Source organism: Mixophyes fleayi, chromosome 9 (assembly GCF_038048845.1).
Source record: "Mixophyes fleayi isolate aMixFle1 chromosome 9, aMixFle1.hap1, whole genome shotgun sequence".
NCBI lineage: Eukaryota > Metazoa > Chordata > Amphibia > Anura > Limnodynastidae > Mixophyes > Mixophyes fleayi.
In genome coordinates, this window is record NC_134410.1 from 50616434 (window position 1) to 50639788 (window position 23355).

General features: G+C 39.6%; 1 protein-coding gene across 1 annotated transcript in view; it reads right to left on the reverse strand.

Moving 5' to 3' along the window:
- The window catches only part of TMEM164 (transmembrane protein 164), a 34382-nt gene extending 14751 nt beyond the window's left edge, over window positions 1-19631 (reverse strand). The window contains exons 1-2 of the mRNA XM_075184329.1: window positions 19519-19631; window positions 18792-19330 (exon numbers count right to left, since the gene is read on the reverse strand). Coding sequence (XP_075040430.1) covers window positions 18792-19190 — 399 coding nt within the window. The 5' untranslated portion in view covers window positions 19191-19330; window positions 19519-19631. The remainder of the gene's footprint in view (window positions 1-18791; window positions 19331-19518) is intronic.
- Window positions 19632-23355: the final 3724 nt, after the last annotated feature.

The following is a 23355-nucleotide window of genomic DNA, read 5'->3' on the forward strand; positions in this document are numbered from 1 at the left end:
GCATAAATCTGATATGATGAAATAGAATATTAAAATATTTATTGCATTGATACATAAATGAACCTGATTTTCTACTCAGATAAATGTTTGACCAAATGTTTTTCAAAAGGAAACAATTAGCCCAGTAGGAGGTAATTAGGTTGAACAAACCCTTTTGTGAAGAGACCTGCTTAAGATATGCAGATCACAGACATCCACTGTTTTTGATCATGTATTCCATTTCCTAATTGACTTCCTTTCAATAGGTAGTATAAACACAAAGAACCACTAAATTTAAATGAGTGAGCCAGATGCCCAAGTGAGAATCTTGGAGACAAAGGCCACATTTGAAAGCCTGTACAGGTATATAGATATATGGGCTTCAAAAAGGAAAATGTCTTCATAGATCATATTTTGGGAAATCTGGGTGCCACTCCATACCAAGGAGAGATCACACCAGTGTTGTGAATTACAGGTAAAGGCAGTATCTGGGAACAGTTATAATCACATATTTTTGGAAAAGGTATGTCACATTGTCATAATTCCATCAAAAGATGGACAAATTATGAATAATGAAATTGGGTCTGTGTGACGCTCCACAAAAGAGTTAGATCACAAGTAGAATTGGGTAGTAAATCAGGCAACATGCAAATGGTGATTGAAAAACGTATCAGACACACAACCCCTTGGGGCGGGGACAGGGGTTATAGTGTCTTTGACAATTTGTTGTAACTAGTCTCAGGTTTTTGTTGTTTTTTTAGACTTTTTGGGAAATCAATTCACATTAATTCGCTGTCCATCTTCCAAGCCAATTTCCCTTGGCCAGAAAAGGCAATTCACGTAAGTGCTACTCTGAATGTAACCCCTTTTATTTTAAACTGCTTTGCTTGTTATGTCAATCTATTGTTTATTCATTATTATTATTAAGGTATGCCCTGTACTTTTGTATATTAAATCTACAATTTAATATGTGGCATCCTTGATACTCTAACGAATCCATTAACCTGTTAATATAGCGCGACCAAGTTAACCCTTTGAATGCCAGTGATTTGTTGATACATTTGATTAACAAACTGTGCGTGCTTGTATTTACATTTGTGTAACAGTCTGGAGGTGTGAAGCGTTAACCCTTTGCTTGCTGGTGTGGGTCTCGATAGTCTGTGAGCAGCTAGAAGCCTTGTGTGTCAGTGTGGGACAGTTTTTTGGGGTGCTATTGCCCATATTCAACAGGTGGTGGCAAACCTGACGTGTGTGAGCTGTTTGGGGGCGATTCAGTAGGTCTATAACCTGTGAGATAGGTAAAGAAAGACTTTGGGCTGTAATCGTGTGACCTCATACAGCAAACACTCCCAAAGTCACGGCAGCTGGGAGCGTATTCATGAGACTGTATAATGCGAGGCTGTTATTTACCATTTTTTGTGTACTAGTGTTTATTGGACATACACACCTTTATTGAAGAATTTTTCCATTGGTATAATCTCTATGTGCAAGAGATTAGCGCCATGTTACAATATACAAAAAATATATGGCATTTTTTTTTGAAGGGTATTTGGGTGGAACCCTTATTACTATAGGTATTTGCTGCAGATTTTTTTTTTTTTTTTTTTTATGCGCTGCTAGCCACTACTATATTTATTCGTACTTCAAAATTTGTGCTTTACAGGAGAGTAGCATAAAGAACACCATTTTAGGAAAAAACCTGAGCGAAATCTCTCCTACAGTTTGTCAGGGAGCATGTGGCAGGCAGAGCTACACAATAGGAGATCTGACGAGGCCAAAAAGTTCAGTCTTGGTCTCAACGTTAGGCAGTATGTTTGACAAAATCCCAAGACTGCGCATTATTCCAAGAACACTAGTTCTACTTTGAAGTGTGGTGGTGGCAGCACAATCCTATGGGGGAAGGGGTGGGGGGGGGGGGGGGGGGGGGGGTTGCCCATACTGCTATGTTAACTGGCTTCTGACAAAATAGTCCTGAGCCTGTGTGTATGCGGTAGAGAATTTAGACTGTAAGCTCCAATGGAACATAGACTTGTGTAATAAGATTGGTGCTAAATAATAAATGTTTCTTGGCTTAAGGGATTGGAAAACGTATCAAAGTGGAACAAGATATAGACATACCTTGAAGGAACCAGCTACAGTCTGCCACATAACTAGGACTCGGAAGAAAATTTATAAATCGAGAAGAGAAAAAAAACCACACACGCGAAAAAAAAAAAAATACTGGGATGGCGACTCAACTAAAGCCCAGACCTCAATCCCACCAAAATTCTGATGAAGCTCAAACAATACAGCAAAGAAGGGGCAAAAATTGCAGTGCCCACATGTGCAAAAGAGCTGTAATTGCAGCTAAGGCTGCTTCCGCCAAGTCTTAAAAAGAAGGAGGGGTTTTGTGGACATTATAGCGTATTGTGTTGATCACTGGTTAAAAAAATTCTGGATAACTTTATATTGATTTCATGATGCAACAAAGTGTTAAAGAATGACAACAGTGTGGGAATACCTTTAATAGCTACTGTATATGAAATGTATATTGGGTCTCATTACCAATACATGAACTAATGTATATGTCCCTGCAAGGGTTTAGTACAATAGTCAAAAAAGGTACTGAGCACTTGCAGAAATACACACTAAATACAACATGTAAAAATACTGTACAATACTGGAAAATAGAGTGTATACTCAGGGAAATTGACTGGCCTACTGAAACGCAGAATGAAATAAAGGGACCCTGAAAAATCAATGTATAAATTCCAGGAACGCATACAATTATGGATCTAAAAGGGGCGTTTGGCAGTATAATCTTGCATTTGTCATATGCATTGCACAATTCTGCTTGCAAGTTATCTGGAGAACTCTTCAGAATACAGAGCAGTAAACCTTCCAAATTACCTTTCCAGTTGCCATAACAACACTTCCTCTTGCTTTAATGCAGAATAATTTAATGAGTAATGCCTCTAACCATGCAAAGGCAATTATTAACCAGAAAAAGTGACTTTAATATTCGCTGCAATCCAAAAATGAGTTCCTGCTTTTAGACGGGCCAATGGCAAACATTACAAATGTATAAATATATATACACAATATTCTCCACTGACATGTCTACATGTAGGAACTCATTCATGATTTGCAGGTTTCCAGAAATATAAAAGCTCGTTCTAGATATCTAGTTAATAATTGTCTTTTGACTCAATGAATTGGTGTAATAGAGTAGATAAGAGGTTGTCAACACTTTCCGGGCATCGATGTATAATGTAACAAAATCAGTGTAGGGTTATGGGCACAAGCTACGAGTGGATGTCCACTGAACCAGCAGGGTTAGGAGAATATTCTCAAGTCATTATGCTCTCTCTCTTTGTAGAATTTATGGTTCGTGCTGTAAATACAGTGAAATAGAATTAACACACATTAACAGCAAAAATAAAAATAAAAAAAATCTAAATATAAAACACTGAAAAGACAAAACGAAAAGCATATATAAAACTCCTCTAAACAAAGTACAGTAGATCTAAAAATCCTGAACTGCTTAAGGGGTCGTACACATGGACATTTATCATTTACTCATAATACCTTTGGTTGCTGGACGGATCATGGACACAAGGCAAAAGAACATGTTGCATATAGGACTCCACCCATGTATATAAGCCCCTGACGGGAAACCTGGAATAGCTTCCAGCACTGAAATGGGCACAGTGCACGCACTCCCCCTCCGCATCCACCACATGACCTCCCTGCATTAGGCAGAGTAGATCACATGCCGCAGAAGTCAGTTGCCTTCATTCAGCCTCATTCTCTGCTTGTCAAGTCATGATTGTTGTCCTTCCAAAATGTAGACGCCACAAGGCATCAGATTATAAACATAAAAACCAACTGCTGTGCAAAGCTGGAGAATAGGCACATTTTCGACTGGCAACTATCTGACAGGTGAAGCAGTGTGATCATGAATCTCTATCTGCACTATTTGCACAGATACACTATATGGACAAAAGTATTTGGCCACGCCTGTTAATTAATGAATTGAGGTGTTTCAATCAGACCCTTTGCCCGAGGTGTATAAAATCAAGCACCTAGTCATGCAGTCTCCGTTAGCAAACATTTGTGATACAAAATGGGTCGTTCTGAAGAGCTCAGTGACTTCAAGTGTGGTACTTAGACAGGTTGCCTTTGCAATAAGACGATTCGTGAATTTTCATCCCTGCTGGATATTCCACAGTCAACTGCAAGTGATATTATTAGAAAGTGGAAGCATTTAAAAACAACAGCAACTGAGCCACATTGCGGAAGACCACGTAAAATCAAAGAGTGGTGTTAACGGCTGCTAAGGCGCATGGTGCGTAAAAGTCGCCAACGCTAAGCTGATTCCAAAGCTGAAGAGTTACAAACTTCCACTGGCATTAAATGTAAGCACAAAAATTGTGCAGCGGGAGCTTAATGGAATGTTTTTTCCATGGCCGAGCAGCTGCATGCAAGCCTCACATCACCAAGACCAGTGTCAAACGTCGGATGGAGTGGTGTAAAGCACACCGACACTGAACTCTGGAGCAGTGGAAATGTGTTCTGTGGAGTGATGAATCACACTTCTCTGCTTGGGTTTAGCGGATGCCGGAAGAACGTTACCTGTGACTGCATTATGCCAACTGTGAAGTTTGGTGGATGGATAATGGTATGGGGCTGTTTTTTCAGGGTTTGGGGTAGGTCCCTTACCTCCAGTGAAGGGCAATCTTAATGCTTCAGCATACCAAGTCATTGTGGACAATACTATGCTTCCAACTTTGTGACAACAGTTTGGGGAAGGCCCTTTTCTATTCCAACATGACTGTGCCCCAGTGCACAAAGCAAGGACTACAAAGACATGGTTTGATGAGTTCAGTGTGAAAGAACTTGACTGGCCCACGCACAGAGGCCTGATCTCAACCCCATCAAACACCTTTGAGGCGAATTGGAAGGGAGATTGTGAGCCAGGCCTTCTCGTACAACATCAGTGCCTTACCTCATAAATGCTCTACAGAATGAATGGATGCAAATTCCCACAGAAACATCTTGTGGAAGCCTTCCAAGAAGAGTGGACTCTGTTATTGCTGCAAAAAGGGGGATCAACAAGATATTAAAGTATATGTATTTGAATACAATGTCCGTACAGTCCCTGTTGGTGTAATGGTCAAGCATCCGAATACTTTTGTCCATATAGTGTATCTTAAGAAATGGCTGATGGAGGAGTCCTTACTGGTAAGCAACATTTATGTGGCTTGAAATGTTTTCTTTAGCTCCAAAAGTCAGCAGCTTTAAAGTTATAATAAGAGTTGTACCGCATCTGTCTATACCTTCCTTAATAAACATTTGACATAGGAAGTCCTTTTACCGAATTATGGACCTGATGTAGAGAAAGTACTATGCCAGTTTGCAATTTACATGCGAAATGGCTGCATGCGTATGGAGATTACTGCAATTCTGGCACTTCCGTCCACTTGCACCTGGAGAGAGAGGCAATCTAAGCAGAGTACAGTAAGGGCGTGTTCACACACTTACAGATTGGGACACAAAGTAATGTAAATAACAAAAACCATCTCACGAGGATGTCGTTTCATAATAACAATTGCTCCAAATCACTGTTCGCAGTGTTAAGGGCTTGCATAGAATATGGCAATAATAAAAACTTCTATATTATAGTGAATGTAAATTCTTCTGTAGGTCTCGCATTACTTTTGATCACTGTAACACAGTGGATTTTTTGGTTATGCCAAAGTGGTTACTTTTTTGTGTTTTGCTTATTAATTTTTAAACTATTAGGCTCAAAAGTCAGTAGAAAGACCAACAGCTCAAAACGTCTCAGTTCATTTTCTGCTCAATTTGTCAGAAGAACAAATGTCCTCAAACATAGCATTTCTGCTCGTTTCCAGCCAGCTCAAAAGCTCGTCCGACGCAATCCTAAGGATGTGTAAGTGCCCAAGGAACTTGGCAGACAACATTCATACAGCTTATTTGCGCTACTGTAACAGGGACCTAATGTTTATACAGCTTGCAATTTACAGGTATAATCTGCAATTGCTCCCCAAGGATAACCGTCAGGTTCTGGGAGCAATGACAGGTTACATACAAAAGGCATCTGACACTACCCTAAAATAGAAGTATTTCAATAAGTTACCACAGAATGACAATGCTAAAGGAGGAAGATGATACAAGCCTTTTACAATCAGTGTGTGTGACATTCCCTGCCAGCTGAGAATGAATCGCTCTCCATCTGTGCTGCAGAGCGCTAGATGGGGACAGCACTGAGGCACACACATATTATGCTAGAAAGACAATGATAAACAGTCCTTCTGGGGAAAGCATAATTAGTACTAAAATCTGTCACCAATTAGTTCTGGCAAATTATTTAAAGAGAAATAAATGGCCAACCACAAAGGAATAAGAACGACCTGCAAAGTCAAACAGGATTGCCAGGATGTGTTAGAAGATTAGTATAGATTTCATTCTGTGTGGCTGAGAATTTTGAAAACACCAAGGACCATCCAAGAAAATGTAAAGCCAAAAATACATATATTACATTCTCCAGCTGTTACAATACAATTCACTGCATATTTTCATTGAAGAACAGTGTGGCTGGATCACTTAGAAATAACTTATTGTATAAATGTACTGATTTCTGTATTGGAAGTGTATTGATGTCTGAGGCAGTATGCCATTTTAGAGGAAATTTAGTTTTGGCCCCATGCTAAAGCCATTTTATCTTACGAGTGACCCACACATCTTTTTAGCCTGGATGCATTTGAGGGGGTTGTTACCTTTTTTTTATCCAGTGTCTTTAAAAAACATGGTAACTATCTGAATAATGCAACACTGGTGAATATATTTCATCCCGTTGTTAAACATTAAATGTAATACCCCAGACGTTGTGGTGCCAGATATGGGTAGGGGGCTGGATTACCTCCTGCCAACATGTGTGTCAGAAACTGTATATAAAGAGCTGTATTTTAACTGTAGCATGCTATTCGTACTTTTGGATGATCACTAGTACCCCCAACAATAATCACTACTTGAAGATTCTCCCTGATACATATTGCCTGATGTTACCTGTGACCAACAGAAAAAAAGCTAACACTCTAATCCATTCCCTGGCTGTCCTGTGTTGAATCCGGCGTCTGTGTCAATACTCTACCTGCTACCAAGCAGCCCTGATCCATAGTAAGCGCTCAGGAGGTGCCAGCCCACAGCAAAGATGTGCTGCAGCAGCTATACCAACTAACCAGAAGTAAACGGTTCCAGGTGCTGGTGTAGGAGCCTGGTGGTGGCAGCCAAATCCTCTTATAACTATTGCGCAGTTGGCATTCGTAAGTCAGCGAGTGTCTGGTGGCAGGTGACACCAGTAGGAGTGGTAAATAACAGTCAGTTACCGACGGTGAGAAAACAACCCAGATAAAACGGTGTAAGAACATTCCTTACTCCCCACAGACTGTGTGGCATAATAAACCTATCCAGTCACAAATAGTAATTAAAGTGCTCGGGAGTCTTAGGATGAGTAATATAAAATTAATCATCATACGAACCACAGATGCTGCACAGAAAACAGTGTGTAGGGAATACTGAATAGCAATAGCTCCCAGGCAAACATGTATAATGTTTTCTCAATTTTTGTTAAGTTGCCACCGTAAAACCTAGAGAACATGCACACAGTTATGTTTTAGGTTACTGAAATAAAATTCAGCTTGGAAGTATTAAAAACAGTAGTCATAGTGAAGAAAAATTTTCATGGAGGCCTCAACAGCTCAGACAGAATGGATTTCAGCTTTATAGTGGTGTTATACTGGTGCTTTTCACTCTCTGATTAAAGCACAGCATGTAATCGCTCCTCACTAACTTAAAACGATGATAGCAGCAGCTTGAACAAATGTCCAAAGCGCTCAATACAAACACTCTTGAAATGTAATATTATATTTCACCAGACCTCTAAGCTGCAAAAGTGCTATGATTTCAGCGGAGAATAATATTCTATGAAAATTGAGCATGAGCACTTCTAAAACTGGAAAATCATTAGCTTTAAAAGCACCTGTGACATATGCAATTAAGAGTATAGGTGACCCACTAACTTTTAATAATCCTTCTCAATTAAGCACGGTGCCTGTGCCATCAACTGCCCAGAGTCAGAGAAATAGTTTTGTGCCTGTGGTTATCTGCTGTCCAGAGCCAGAAACTAGTGAAGCACCTGTGTCCATGAACTCACATCCCCACCAACAATTACAATTGACATTCTGTTATCTTATGTATCAGGGGTAATCCACACCACTTCATAAATTGAAAGTCTTTACCACCTGTTCCATGTCATTGTATGCTATTTGTATCATGATTCAAATAAAAGACATTATATTAATGTTTTAATTCATATGACAAGGTACATAAGCAACAAACATTTCCTTCTCTGCACACCAAGCTGTCAAGTTATCTTACAGTAGGGCCACTGGGCATCATGCAGAGTTGAACATACGTTTGTTTGTGCAGCGTAAATTTGCACTGCACATGAGCGCATGTATGCAGAGTTCCACGCATCTTACAACTGGAGAGGCGGTCCAACACAGGCAGAGTACAGTAAGGGACTGTTCTGGAGAGGCGGTCCAACACAGGCAGAGTACAGTAAGGGACTGTTCACACAAATGCAGTGAGGGAAGACTAGCACGGAGACACTGCTAGAGGGTAGGTGCAAATACATGTTGATGACAACAGTCACCAGCACGAACTGGCAGCCTCCCATAGGACGATTGCAAATTCACTTCTGACGCTTTCTTCAGTGATTGCACATATATTATAGGATTTTGTGGGCTTTTTTCCATATTTTTCTACTTTCATTCATAAGCAGGAAAGAGTATTATAGCAAACCTAATAATGAATCTATTTTGTATTCTATTGTATGAACGCCTGACGCAAACCTGGCACATTTGCTACAGGTGTAGATGCCTACGACAACTTAGCATTTTGGAATAAGGACGCTATTTTTACAGGCGGCTTTCTTAGCATAAATTATGCCCAACATGTGTCCAACTTAGCATTTCGCCCAGTGATCGTAGGTATGAGGACGCTAGAAATAATGGATTTTAGGGTTCTACCGTTTACATGCTTTTACTAGTGTTGAAAATGCTAGTAAAACACATGTAATTAACATCTGGGAGTATAGATACAAAGATGGAGCACGATAAGTCCGGATGAATAGTGCAATCGAGCACCAGTCCAGATATGTACTGATCGGGATTAACACTGCCCCCCTCCCCCTCGATGTAGAATGGAGGTAGTGTTGTTCCTGCGATAGGCTCACTCTGCAGCGTTGCATGCTGGACAAGTAAACTGGCAATATGCCTGTGCACATCTATATTCATAAGTACCTGTTTCGGGGGCATAAACACTGATTATATATTTGATATTCAAGCCATCTGAAATGGCTTCAGTGAACCTATGTAAGGCCTTGTACATGAAGGCACAACTTTAAAAGAGGACAACTTTTAGGGGGGCGGCTATATTAGCATTATTACAGATATCCTTTAAGTGGTATTTGTATCAAACATCGTGGCTAACATTCACAGCTTGAAATGAGTAGGGTGAAAAATGATTTGTGCCATTTCAAACCTGACTACGTCAGGTGTAGACAGAGAACTTCATACTTTGATTTCCCTGCATGTGTCTAACCAAATGTCAGATACAGCTTTGGGGTTACATTTGCAGATTACACTTGATAAAATAAAAAAATTAATTGATAAAGTAGTCCAAAGAATATTTTTTTTAATCAAATGCAATGGAAAATATGTTCAGCTAATGACAGTGATCAGAGAGGACTCAAACAAGGTTATACTGCACTAGATCTGGCACCGATTAGCCAAGCATCACTGGGATAAACAAAAAAGTGAACACACACAGGCTGATAGCGGTCAGGTTTAGAACAAATTTACCAGATATCAAGCTAATCTGCCTTTACTGGTGGTAACATTGCAACGTTTTAGCTCGATTGCTGGTGTAAGCACTAAAGTAGAGGCATTCTGTTGAAGTTTAAAAATAACAAAAACAAAACAAAAAAAAATAACATCAATTATGATAAGATAGTTCTGTGACAGGTCTCATGTTGCCACAAGTATGTCAGGCAAAACGCGTACTCCCAGTGTACATGGAATTACAGGCTGAAGCCATTATTTAGATTACATTACACACCCATTCTGCACAGTGGAATATGTCACAGCAATATGTAACCTGTCAGTTGTCCATTATGGCTTCACATGTAAACAGTTAAAGAATTAAACATACACACTACTGACAGAAGGTAAATGGAAACCACACTCCATACAAAAGGGGTAGGAAAAGGATATTATACAAGCAAACATGAAACAATAAAGAAATGTTTTGCTATTTGAAAAGCCATTTAACATATGCCAAAACAAAATCTCTCCTTCATGCTCCCAAGACACACCTCAAACACACCCTAATAATAACCAGAGATTTCATAAGGAGTAACATGGACATAGAGACAGTAAAGATTATATAAGTTTAAAATAGCATGGTGGCTTAGTGGTTAGCACTTCTGCCTCACAGCACTGGGGTCACAATTCAGATTTCCGACCATGGCCTTGTCTGTGCGGAGTTTGCATATTCTTCACGAGTTTGCGTGGGTTTCCTCCGGGTGCTCCTGTTTCCTCCCAAAATCCAAACAACATACTAGTAGGTTAATTGGCTGCTATCAAATTGACCCTAGTATGTGTGTGTGTTAGGGAACTTAGACTGTAAGCTCCAGTGGGGCAGGGACTGATGTGAGCGAGCTCTCTGTAGAGCACTGCGGAATTAGTGGCGCTATATAAATAATGATGATGATGATTATTAAATAAACCAAAGACAGAGGGGGAGGGGTGAGTGCATGCACACTGCAGAATTGGAACAACATTGTTCCATCGTTAAATGAGATTTTTTTTAGTCTGGCTTAAAAAAAAACCAAAATCAAGCGATGTGATGGGCTTTGTAACAATAATCGCTTATCGTTGGAGTGTACACACTAATGCGATATCGGGCTGGTTGTTTATAGAGCTATTATTGTGCCAATCGGCTGACAAAACTGTAGTGTGTACACAGCCTTAGACCAGACCTGTAATTACAACTTCCAGCAATCAAAGTAAAGTTAATGTCCCAACACTGTTATTAGCTCCTCTTTTTAATCTCACAGCAAGAGTCTGTTTGGATTTCATCATTAACAACTTGCACTTATCATTTCTACAGCAAATTGTCACAGAGCAGCCTATTAACGCCATGCAATAAGCAAATGCACAACAAACCAGATTTTGCCAAATGTCATCTACATTTTATATTAAAGTAGGTTATGTTTGTCAATAATATTGATAAGCTTGAGGTACACTTTTCCAAAAGGTGCTGTCTGCATGCACACTAAAAAAAAAGCATCTGCCCATAAGCATTCCATAACATATGGAAAAAGTTCCATAACAGAATGGCAAAACAAATATTAGATTTAGTTCTGACCCTGATGCTGACTGCATGAAAACAAATAGAAGCTTAACTGTTAAGAGCGCAGGATATTGCAATAACGTGCATACAATCTATTTCATTGTGTGGGAACAAATTACCTGTACTGCTCTTACACAAACCCACAGTCCAGTCCTTCCTTTATGTCACAATGTAGAACTGCACAATTCCGTTCAGGTTGATCATGTTATACACAGAACAGTTTCATTACAAATTTGACTTGCAAAAGAGTTTATAAATGGCAAACGGATGATTATCTTTATATTACAGCATTTTATCCCTCCTGTGTCAGTGAGTGTTACACAGTAACAGTCCATTTTAGGTGCAAATTTTAACTTGAACTTGCTAATTGGTTGCAACTGTTGAGTGAAAAAATGTAACCATTAAATGTAACTATAGCTTGGTATGATTTTACCATTTGCTACTGTGTTCTGATACAAAGTGTGCAATTTATACCTGTCTTGCCTATAGTTGAAAAATAACCCAAGAGTAATAGTTAAGCTAGGTACACACCTTTGCAATCATACTTGAAGTGCAATTTCTCCAACGACTGAAAGTGCTGATGATCATGCCGATCACATGTACATACCTACACAATTTACCTTTAGACCCGTGATCTTCATCTATCATAAGCATCTGCTGAAAAGATTGTGTCTACGTACATACTACATAAATCTGCCTACGCTGCTGGTCTTCAGAGTGTGGGAAAAAAAATAATCAAAAATGATTTTTTTTATTTAAAAAAAATAAATGATCAAGTAAACAAATAAACCAAGTAAAAAACAATAATACAACGTTCTTGTAAAATACTGTATCTTTAATATATACAATTTAAATGGCGTGACAGTGTCACCCAATCATGGCATGGCACAGCAAGCTTCACACAAATCACAACACTAACTGCAAAAGGAAAGAAACTGCAATGATTTTAAAAGTTACAATAGTTGGCAATTGCCTGTGCGGAGTTTGCATATTCTTCACGAGTTTGCGTGGGTTTCCTCCGGGTGCTCCTGTTTCCTCCCAAAATCCAAACAACATACTAGTAGGTTAATTGGCTGCTATCAAATTGACCCTAGTATGTGTGTGTGTTAGGGAACTTAGACTGTAAGCTCCAGTGGGGCAGGGACTGATGTGAGCGAGCTCTCTGTAGAGCACTGCGGAATTAGTGGCGCTATATAAATAATGATGATGATGATTATTAAATAAACCAAAGACAGAGGGGGAGGGGTGAGTGCATGCACACTGCAGAATTGGAACAACATTGTTCCATCGTTAAATGAGATTTTTTTTAGTCTGGCTTAAAAAAAAACCAAAATCAAGCGATGTGATGGGCTTTGTAACAATAATCGCTTATCGTTGGAGTGTACACACTAATGCGATATCGGGCTGGTTGTTTATAGAGCTATTATTGTGCCAATCGGCTGACAAAACTGTAGTGTGTACACAGCCTTAGACCAGACCTGTAATTACAACTTCCAGCAATCAAAGTAAAGTTAATGTCCCAACACTGTTATTAGCTCCTCTTTTTAATCTCACAGCAAGAGTCTGTTTGGATTTCATCATTAACAACTTGCACTTATCATTTCTACAGCAAATTGTCACAGAGCAGCCTATTAACGCCATGCAATAAGCAAATGCACAACAAACCAGATTTTGCCAAATGTCATCTACATTTTATATTAAAGTAGGTTATGTTTGTCAATAATATTGATAAGCTTGAGGTACACTTTTCCAAAAGGTGCTGTCTGCATGCACACTAAAAAAAAAGCATCTGCCCATAAGCATTCCATAACATATGGAAAAAGTTCCATAACAGAATGGCAAAACAAATATTAGATTTAGTTCTGACCCTGATGCTGACTGCATGAAAACAAATAGAAGCTTAACTGTTAAGAGCGCAGGATATTGCAATAACGTGCATACAATCTATTTCATTGTGTGGGAACAAATTACCTGTACTGCTCTTACACAAACCCACAGTCCAGTCCTTCCTTTATGTCACAATGTAGAACTGCACAATTCCGTTCAGGTTGATCATGTTATACACAGAACAGTTTCATTACAAATTTGACTTGCAAAAGAGTTTATAAATGGCAAACGGATGATTATCTTTATATTACAGCATTTTATCCCTCCTGTGTCAGTGAGTGTTACACAGTAACAGTCCATTTTAGGTGCAAATTTTAACTTGAACTTGCTAATTGGTTGCAACTGTTGAGTGAAAAAATGTAACCATTAAATGTAACTATAGCTTGGTATGATTTTACCATTTGCTACTGTGTTCTGATACAAAGTGTGCAATTTATACCTGTCTTGCCTATAGTTGAAAAATAACCCAAGAGTAATAGTTAAGCTAGGTACACACCTTTGCAATCATACTTGAAGTGCAATTTCTCCAACGACTGAAAGTGCTGATGATCATGCCGATCACATGTACATACCTACACAATTTACCTTTAGACCCGTGATCTTCATCTATCATAAGCATCTGCTGAAAAGATTGTGTCTACGTACATACTACATAAATCTGCCTACGCTGCTGGTCTTCAGAGTGTGGGAAAAAAAATAATCAAAAATGATTTTTTTTATTTAAAAAAAATAAATGATCAAGTAAACAAATAAACCAAGTAAAAAACAATAATACAACGTTCTTGTAAAATACTGTATCTTTAATATATACAATTTAAATGGCGTGACAGTGTCACCCAATCATGGCATGGCACAGCAAGCTTCACACAAATCACAACACTAACTGCAAAAGGAAAGAAACTGCAATGATTTTAAAAGTTACAATAGTTGGCAATTGCCTTATTTGTAAATCTGAATGGGCCTGCACATTAGGGTTATTAAACGCCTTAAAAAGAAACATAAGTTTTGCGCCTTTATCTGTACCAACGCAGTTTCTCAGTTTTGACTGCACCAACCAAAACATGTAATCTTTGTGCTGATGCTGCTGTTAGCAGTTGCTCTACTGCTACCATATTACCAGCTACCGTTTTTGAACCAATGTGCATTTTCCACCAGTCTATTGGTGCTACTGTTGACACAACATAGTGTTCAAACAAGAGGTCATTAAACGGGGTTGCTTTTACAGTGATAACTTACTTCTTTTAACTATCCTTTCTCTCTGAACTTGAAACACTGGTGTAGTGTGGTGTGGTGTTGGTCATTCTCTCTGGATTCTGGAATTATCTGTTTCTTGTCTGTTGCCTGCACCTCTTTGGATCACATAGGTCATAATTAAATTAGGTCAGCAACCAATAGCCATAGATACAGACCTTTTTTTAGTAGAGCAACTAATGAAAGATCAAAGGACTATGGTCCATTTTGCACAGTATGACAATTACCATTAAGAGCCTGTTAAAACCATGGATTTCTTTTAATGGTGATTTAAAGCAATAGTTTCTTGTTGTTTTTTTTAAAAAAACTCATGCGATTTAAATCACGATTTAATTCATGATTAAAATCAAGTGGATTTAAATCGACACAACCTGCTGGTCGCGAGGGCTTCCTTACACACTTGCCTGACATCAATGGTAGTGATTTTTAGGATGTTTCGAAAACCAAATCAACAGATGCAATGTGCTTTGGTACGATAAAACACACGATCGTGCTAGCGTACACAGTCTTGCAATATCTGATCAAACGGTCGTGAATCGTGTGATCTGCTGATAATTGCATAGGTGTGTGCCCAGCTTAAGTTATATAAAAATGGGCGAGAAGCTTAAAGACAGACAGGGAAGGCAATTTTTTTTTTAATACATAATTGTTACATATTTTATTAACTGTTTCCTCTTCAATTAAGATATCTGGGGGATGAAGAAATGTTTGCTTTCCTACATTTTCATGTTAGAAATATAACAATTTGTGAGTTTGCACACACAGCTTGACGAATCATCTGGAGATACTCAGGGCCCAATTCAAGTCCGGACATACGCCCATTTGCGTAACGTATCTAGTGTCATTTCACACTGCGCATCCACAAAAACTAAACTTAAAACTTGAGGGGCGGAACAGAGGGGGGGGGGGGGGGGGGGGGGTGGCGGAAAAGGAAGAGTAAAATAGGCCATGTACAGTAACAGTGCATCCACACAGCTGTGGCCAATTCAAAACAGAGTTTAGAGTAATTTGGTTGTTTTCAGCCATATCTTTTGCACGTGCTACAGGGCAGGTGTAAATGCTGGATGACAGCGATGGCCAACACAGCACTGTCTTTACCACCTTTCTCGCAATCATCTCAGTAGCTTTCACAGAAGAACTATGCACATGTAAGACTTATTCTCAATACACATTGTACGCACTGTAGGCATGTAAGAGTAACTGATTTAGTTATTTTAAAATAAAAGATTATTATTACCATTTATTTATATAGCGCCACTAATTCCGCAGCGCTGTACAGAGAACTCACTCACATCAGTCCCTGCCCCATTGGAGCTTACAGTCTAGATTCCCTAACACACACACACACACACACACACACACACTAGGGTCAATTTGATAGCAGCCAATTAACCTACCAGTATGTTTTTGGAGTGTGGGAGGAAACCAGAGCACCCAGAGTAAACCCACTCAAACACAGGGAGAACATACAAACTCCACACAGATAAGGCCATGGTCGGGAATTGAACTCATGACTCCAGTGCTGTAAGGCAGAAGTGCTAACCACTGAGCCACTATGCTGCCCGTGCTGTCAAACGTAAGGATTATATTCAAAACAATATAGTTAAAAAAACAAAAATAAACAAAACAAAAAACAAAACATCAAAAACAAATTTAATTTGGTTTGTTATTATATTGTTACCAGTTGTTTTAAGTTATGACCATATAAGAGTTATGTATGTTCTGGGAATTCATTGTAAATACACATGTAAACATTAGTGCAATTACTCCTAAAAATACTATAGTCTGTATATGTGCCTACTCTCAAGTAAAGTACGCAAGGAAAGACTGATCATGACCTTAAAGTGCAAAGTAATGCAGGAAACCACAGTAGATATATGCAGCTCTATCAGAAATACATGTTTTTGTTTTGATCACACCCCCACACAACATGTCCTTGATTCGCTGAACAACAAGCCATCTTGAAATGGTTCAAAGGTTTACAACTATAAGAAATTATTTTTAATTGCTTTAAAGACAATTGTTGACATTCTTACTTTTTTTTGTTAATGACGTATTAGCCAATGGCAATTATGATCATTAATATGTGCCACAGAAGCTCAGCAGTGCCGTAAAATAGATGAGACAGGTAACAAGACAAAATATAGTATGACAGTGTAACATGTTACATGTAGTATGACAATAATGGCATGGTAAAATATAGTACAACAAGTAAACCATATAACAATATAGGGGTAACAGACAGGTTACAGGTACAATGCCAGCATGCACATTGTCAGAAAATGAGTTTGAGGGATGGAGCAAAATACTTCACATTGGGATGAAACTTAGAACTAGACCAAGTGACTTTAGGGCACATGAGAGGGTTACAGGGAGAAGTGAGATACAGGAGGGGACGGCACAAGCAGTGGATCAGTAAGCTTAGTGAAACAGGAGGGTTAGGCTGTGGCTTTTATGTGCAAGTGAATCTCAAGGAAATGTTTGAAGTTATGCAGGCTGGGGACAAGTCTGATGGTAAGTGGGAGAGAGTTCCAGAGGTGGGGTGCGGCATTGGAGTGGAGGGAGATGATGTGGCAGTTGCCCAAACTGAGAGGGTGGGAGCGAGTATGTAGAGCGATGAAGTTGAAGATATAGGGAGGGGAGGAATGGGTGAATGATTTGTAGGTGAGGGCAAGGAGTTTTAATTGAATTCTATAGGGGAAAGGGAGCCAGTGTATGATTTTGAGGAGAGAGGAGGCGAAAGTGAAGTGAAGAGAGAGGAATATTATTCTTGCGTTGAGGATACACTGATGAGGAGAGATGCGAGGACGATTCTAAAATCCACCAATGTGTAGCTAATATAGTGGAAGGAAAGGTCACCTTTACAAACCCACTTGTGGAGGAAGAACACTGTCCTTATATGTATGTGGCTAACAAGGCTGTTACACACCAAATATATTAATAAATATAATTAGCCATAGCTTTAATACAACTTGTTTGAGGTTCCTTATTGTTTGTTAAACATTCTTCACTGCTATCATCTCAAGAACATAAAACTCCTTCAACCTATTGTAAAAAAAAAAAACTGGTAGTTCTTCTGCAAAAGGTCAAACGCACATTGATGCTTCCTAAACGTTTGCCGATAGCCATGGTTGTCGCTAAGCAATCTTTATTATTTCTTTTTTAGCAAGCATTAAAGGCTGCTTGCAATTACAAAATGGACGCAAACGCATGACAGAGCCAATTTGTTTAAAATATTTTCTTTACCATCATGGAAAGTTGAATTAATCTTTGAAAAACTGCATGAAAACGGTTACAGTCAACACTTGTGGATACAAGATCTTAGAAACGACTTCACTGCAGATTTTGCACAACATTTTTCATATATGTAAATAAAAGACATTCTATCTTGGACATTTTGATTGTGTTGCATGCCCATTTATAGTAAACATTTCACAAATTTAAACAAAAACACAAAACAAAACAAAAAAAAAAAAAAGAGGTGATCAATGGTTTACATCATAGAAGCACTCCATTTATTACTGTAAATATCTTTAGGTATACAAAGTGATAACCATTCAATACACAAAAGATTGTCACATCAATGATGAATGTGAGCTAATTTAACTTTGCACTTTGCTTTACCACTCTGTATATTTGCTTATTACACACTGACAAGTTCATATTCTAGGCATCTGCAAATTCTTTAGTGACTTGCACAGTAATTATTGCTATAACCATGAACGTTTACAGTAAGTGAAACTTCATGTCCCATTTTCAATTAATCATTTAGAAAAATCAATGAATGTATTTGGTTTTCTATAGGAGCTGTGAAACTACAAGTTCCAGCATGCTCTCTCTGGCAGGGTATGGTGCAGGTCTACACCTACTACATAGGTACAGGGGTGCCCAAGCCGGCTCTACAGCATACCAGAGGACTGATCATTAAATAAGATAGGGTTTAACAGCAATGTGTGAGGACATCAGAAACACTACATAATCTTTACAAATGGAGTATATTGAAGCCTGTACACTTTGTGATCTTTTAGGGTGTTTCTAAACCGCTGTTTGCACCACACCCATCCAAAGGGAGATGTCAAATAAGGTGAGCCATTCATTTGGGTGCAGATTATAAACTCTGATGAACTTCTACACCACAGACTAATTATAGCTGTAGTAACAAAAGATGATACAGTGATCGGGGGGTTCATCGTTACCTGTAGCATGGTGACCACATGACAAGGGTTCAGCAAGTAAATGACAGTCTTGGTGGCAAATTTAAAGCCAACTTCCACTCCAAACGTCAGACAGAGCGCCACCAACAGCAGGTTCTTGCCCAGGCTATCCGGACGGGCAGCGGCTGCAGGAAGGTCCCCTTCTCCCCGCTTGCCTCGGAGGATCCTCCTCAGGGACACCCCGATCTCCAGCACCGACACGGCCAGCAGTACCAGGCTCTCGCTGAGCCGCTGTCTGGTAGGCAGAAAGGAAGCACACTCCGGCCCCCCATTGCCAGCCAGGCTGGGGTCCACCCCACCGTACAACCAGTCCGAGTAGCGGGACATACTTCCCTCACTCAGCAGACCCAGCACACCTCCGCTGCCTTCCTGGCGAAACATGAACTGCACGGCCCGGGTGTCTCAGTCAGGGAGGGGGCGGGGGGGGGGGGGGGAGAAGATGGCGGAAGGAGGAGGATACGGTGATGTCCACACGTGGGGCTTGTATCTTGTCTGTGCAGAGCCAGGACGAGATGAAAGGGCTGGAGGAGGATGAATAGAGACGGACAGGTTAGACGTGTGTGTACATGTATGCACAGAGCTGCAGGACATCTACATCTTCCCTATAACTGCAACATGTTACTGTACGTCCCATTATGTAACATGCGTGCGCACACAAGCTGTGTGCACGCATCAGGCAGCCTGTAGCATCTCAAGTGGGAGGATGTACCTATATACACCCTGTGGGTGTGCGCCCTGCTCCACGCACTTCTCCTCCGTAGGCAGCAACAAGGAGCAGACGGGCTGTTGCGCATCACCCCCGAATCGCACTGAGTCAAGACGTACGCCTCTTCCTATTGGGTGAGACCCTCCTCCAGACGCCCGCCTTCCTCTGTGACGTCACACCTCATAGCTGGAGAAGCTTTCACCTCATACATGTTTTTCAGCAATGTACAAAACATGGTACATTCCTCTTTCATATATGCACAGCTCGATGGCAACATCAGTTGGCATTACAAGTGCTAAATGTGCATTACAAATAGCGATGAATGAAGGTCTTGTGACCTTAACAGAGCTAGGATCTTATTAAACAAGCAGATCCTAAAATACTTTACAATAGGAAACCTTCACAAATGATTGTGAATCTGTCTTTTGAGAATGATCAACATTTGGTCCTAAAATGACAATGTATATTATGCTCGAATTAAATGTATAACGTGCATTAAACAGCTATTTATTATTTGGAATATACATATAGAAACACCAATATGAATACTATAAACTGCTGCTGCCTTATGTGGCTAAACATGCCACATTTATTTAATTATGCTTTTTGACGTACTGTGCAATATTACAACATAATTGAAAAATAAATGTACCGTACATCAAATGTATTGATTACAACAAAAGGTAGGTCAACATCTCATTAATAAAACAGTAAAACATTTGTGTTTGACTTAATATCTTAACACCATTGTAACTCCACATGCAACAATTGTATTAATTTAAGTTTGACATCTAATCATAACATTTATCACTTAATGATTTGTACACACAGGGAACAATAAATACCCAAATGTCTTTATTAAAAAAAAAACCAAGTTTAAACATGAAGAGTAATATAGAAAATGTGCAAAAGTGCAGCTTCTGCAGCAGGGCATCACTAGAGCAGTGCAGCATGTGCCATTAGCAGGGTGCAAAACTGAGGTGGTGGCGAGCTGATTCAAATGTTTAACGATGCAATATCCTTAACCATTTTTACCAACAATTAAAAAGAAGAAGTCCCGATTAGCATGCTGATTCATGTATGCACACTAAACACATGTTACACTTTACACGATTTACCTTCAGAATTGTGCTCTTTATCTGTCATAACCACCGGATGAAAAGATTGTGACTCTGCACACTCCATAGGGATCTATGGGAACTGCTGGTCATAACTGCATACACATTGCAGAATTGGAACGACATTGTTAAATCTTTGAACAAGATTTTTAGATTTTTAGTCCGGTTTAAAAATCAAGTGATACGATACGGTGTGCTTTAGAATGATAATCATTCATTGTTGCAGTGTACACACTAATGTGATATCAGACCGAACGGTTGTTTATGGAGTAATTGGCTGAAAACACTGTAGTGTGTACCCAGCCTTAGTACGGTTGGCTCTGAGCCACTCCTCAAATTACAGAATACAGAAGGTGCTGTCCAGAGGCGGCCTGTGTCATTTTATTCACTTTATTTTTTCTTACAGCCAAAGTTGTGCATATGGTGGCTAGCCCACCCCCTGGGACCAGCCACTTTATTATATGTGCTGTAGATCAGAGATCTGTACATCTCATCCCCTTCTCTCCTCCATCTCCTCTCTCTTTCTTCTTCTACGTTCTCCCTTCTCCCCACCTGTAGGTCTCCTACTTTGCACTGTCTCCTCCCTTCTCCCTCTCTCTTATCCAATCCCATTTCAGAGACCAAAGTGAACTAGTGAGGGGATTCACCATTCCTATTGGAGGGCAGATAAGTATTTTTTTGGAGGGTTATTAATGTTATATGGGGGCTGTTGGAGGTATTATTTTAATGTGAGACTTTTAATGTAATGTGTAGTTGGGGGACTAGTAATATATTGTAGGAGCTATTAATGAAATATATGTTCAATATTACATGTAGGGGGTAATAAATTAATTATGGGACTCATTTGAATGCTATTAACTTGATATTGGAGCTGGTTGGGGAATATTTATTAAGGGTGAAACCTATTAACTTAATTTAAAGGCTGGTTGAGGGAAGGAGGTATATCTATTAAACATAAACAATATTGATTTACTTTTGAGGTGGGTGGGAGGAGGGAGATTTAGGGCTAGATTTACTAAGCTGCGGGTTTGAAAAAGTGGGGATGTTGCCTATAGCAACCAATCAGATTCTAGCTTTCATTTATTTAGTACATTCTACAAAATGACAGCTAGAATCTGATTGGTTGCTATAGGCAACATCCCCACTTTTTCAAACCCGCAGCTTAGTAAATCTAGCTCTTAGAGTGTTCAGTTTTTGCTAGGCTTTCCAGGATTTGCACAGTACCTATCACTTTTCCACATAGAGCCTCAACATTCCATGCTCTGACCAAGCAGCATCTGAGCTTAACACAGCCGCAGCATCAGGTCAAAGCCACAAGTACAGGTTGACGAGAGCAGCACAGTCTGTCATTTATTCCAATTGTTTTAGAAAGTCCTGATTATGCTCAGCTAGACTATCCCACTCTATCATTACTATGTTGCAATAGTTCTGCTTCACACTGCTCTGCTCGGGACGTGGGAGCTGCATGCATCTAACAGTGGTGCGAGCTACGCTTTCTGTGTGTTTGAAGGGGAAAGGAAGGGGGTCGGCCTGGCACAGAGATCAATAACAAGACAGATTGTGGAGAAAGAAAAGGTCCAGGCAGAGGGTTGGAGGGCGGTATAGTGCTTCTAAAGGACCAGACACACTCCCACAATAGGGATCTCTCTTGCCCAGGACAGTAAAAAGGCTAGTTTAGTCTCTGTTCTGCAGTGCAAATTAATCAGATTTTCTGAAAATCACATGGATTCTGTACATGCATATGGTGGCATCTCTGGGATTGCAGGATGTAACATCCTTTTATGGGAGAATTTAGGTACTGAGTGCAGGCCAGGCACCTATTTATGCTGATTCCAGGTTGTGGGGGCAGCATTAAGGAGTCAGTCACTGTTTAGTCAGTGTCTGCAGAACATTTTTGTCTCTGCAAAATGACTCTCTACATGTCCTTGCCTTTATTTTTATTTGGTCCCATTTTGCAGCTTCCAGGTGTGCTTTATACAGGAAAACACATTTCAACAAATGTTGTAAAAACTTTCAAAAACACTAAGTCCCCTGACTCTCTTAATGTAAGACATAAATTATGCTAAGTTGACCATTATTTTTACCCTCTCCACTTAGCCCCTTTCCAGCTAAGCCCACCAATAGATGAGTGGACTGCTTGCCAGACGCTAAGTGTGAGGCACAGTTGTGCACATAAAATTGCCCAAATTACCTTTATTAGTGTTCTCGTGTATCCAGGTTTTCCCAGGATGCAGAGTCAAAAGTTTTCAGAATTTCTCAAGTTATAACCGATTGTAATGTGATTAAATGGTTAAAAAATGTCCCTAGTAGAATGAAACCAATATCAGACAAGCAAATGTAAAAGGAGCCAATCCCAACCCAACAGAGATCACCATGGGACAATTCGAGTAACAGCGTGTAGCCAGTTTCACACTTATTCTCCCAGATTGTTCTACCTGTGATGCAGTTTCACAGAGAGGGGGAATAGTGCATCCTCTGCTCTGATAGCAAAATTTGGGGGAGGGTCAAGGTAACCCACCCCTGCCTCCCAGGTGCCTACTCTGCTCTCTGAAAAGCAGAACCACTTCTGAGTATGCACAGGTCCAATTTGGAACTATTTTTTCTAGTGACAGATTTGACTTTCAGTTTATCCAGACTTTCAAAACATCTTTTTTACTCAAAGAAATATCATAGAAGGTGTGGTTGAAATATCAGACTACATATATGTGAATACATATATAAA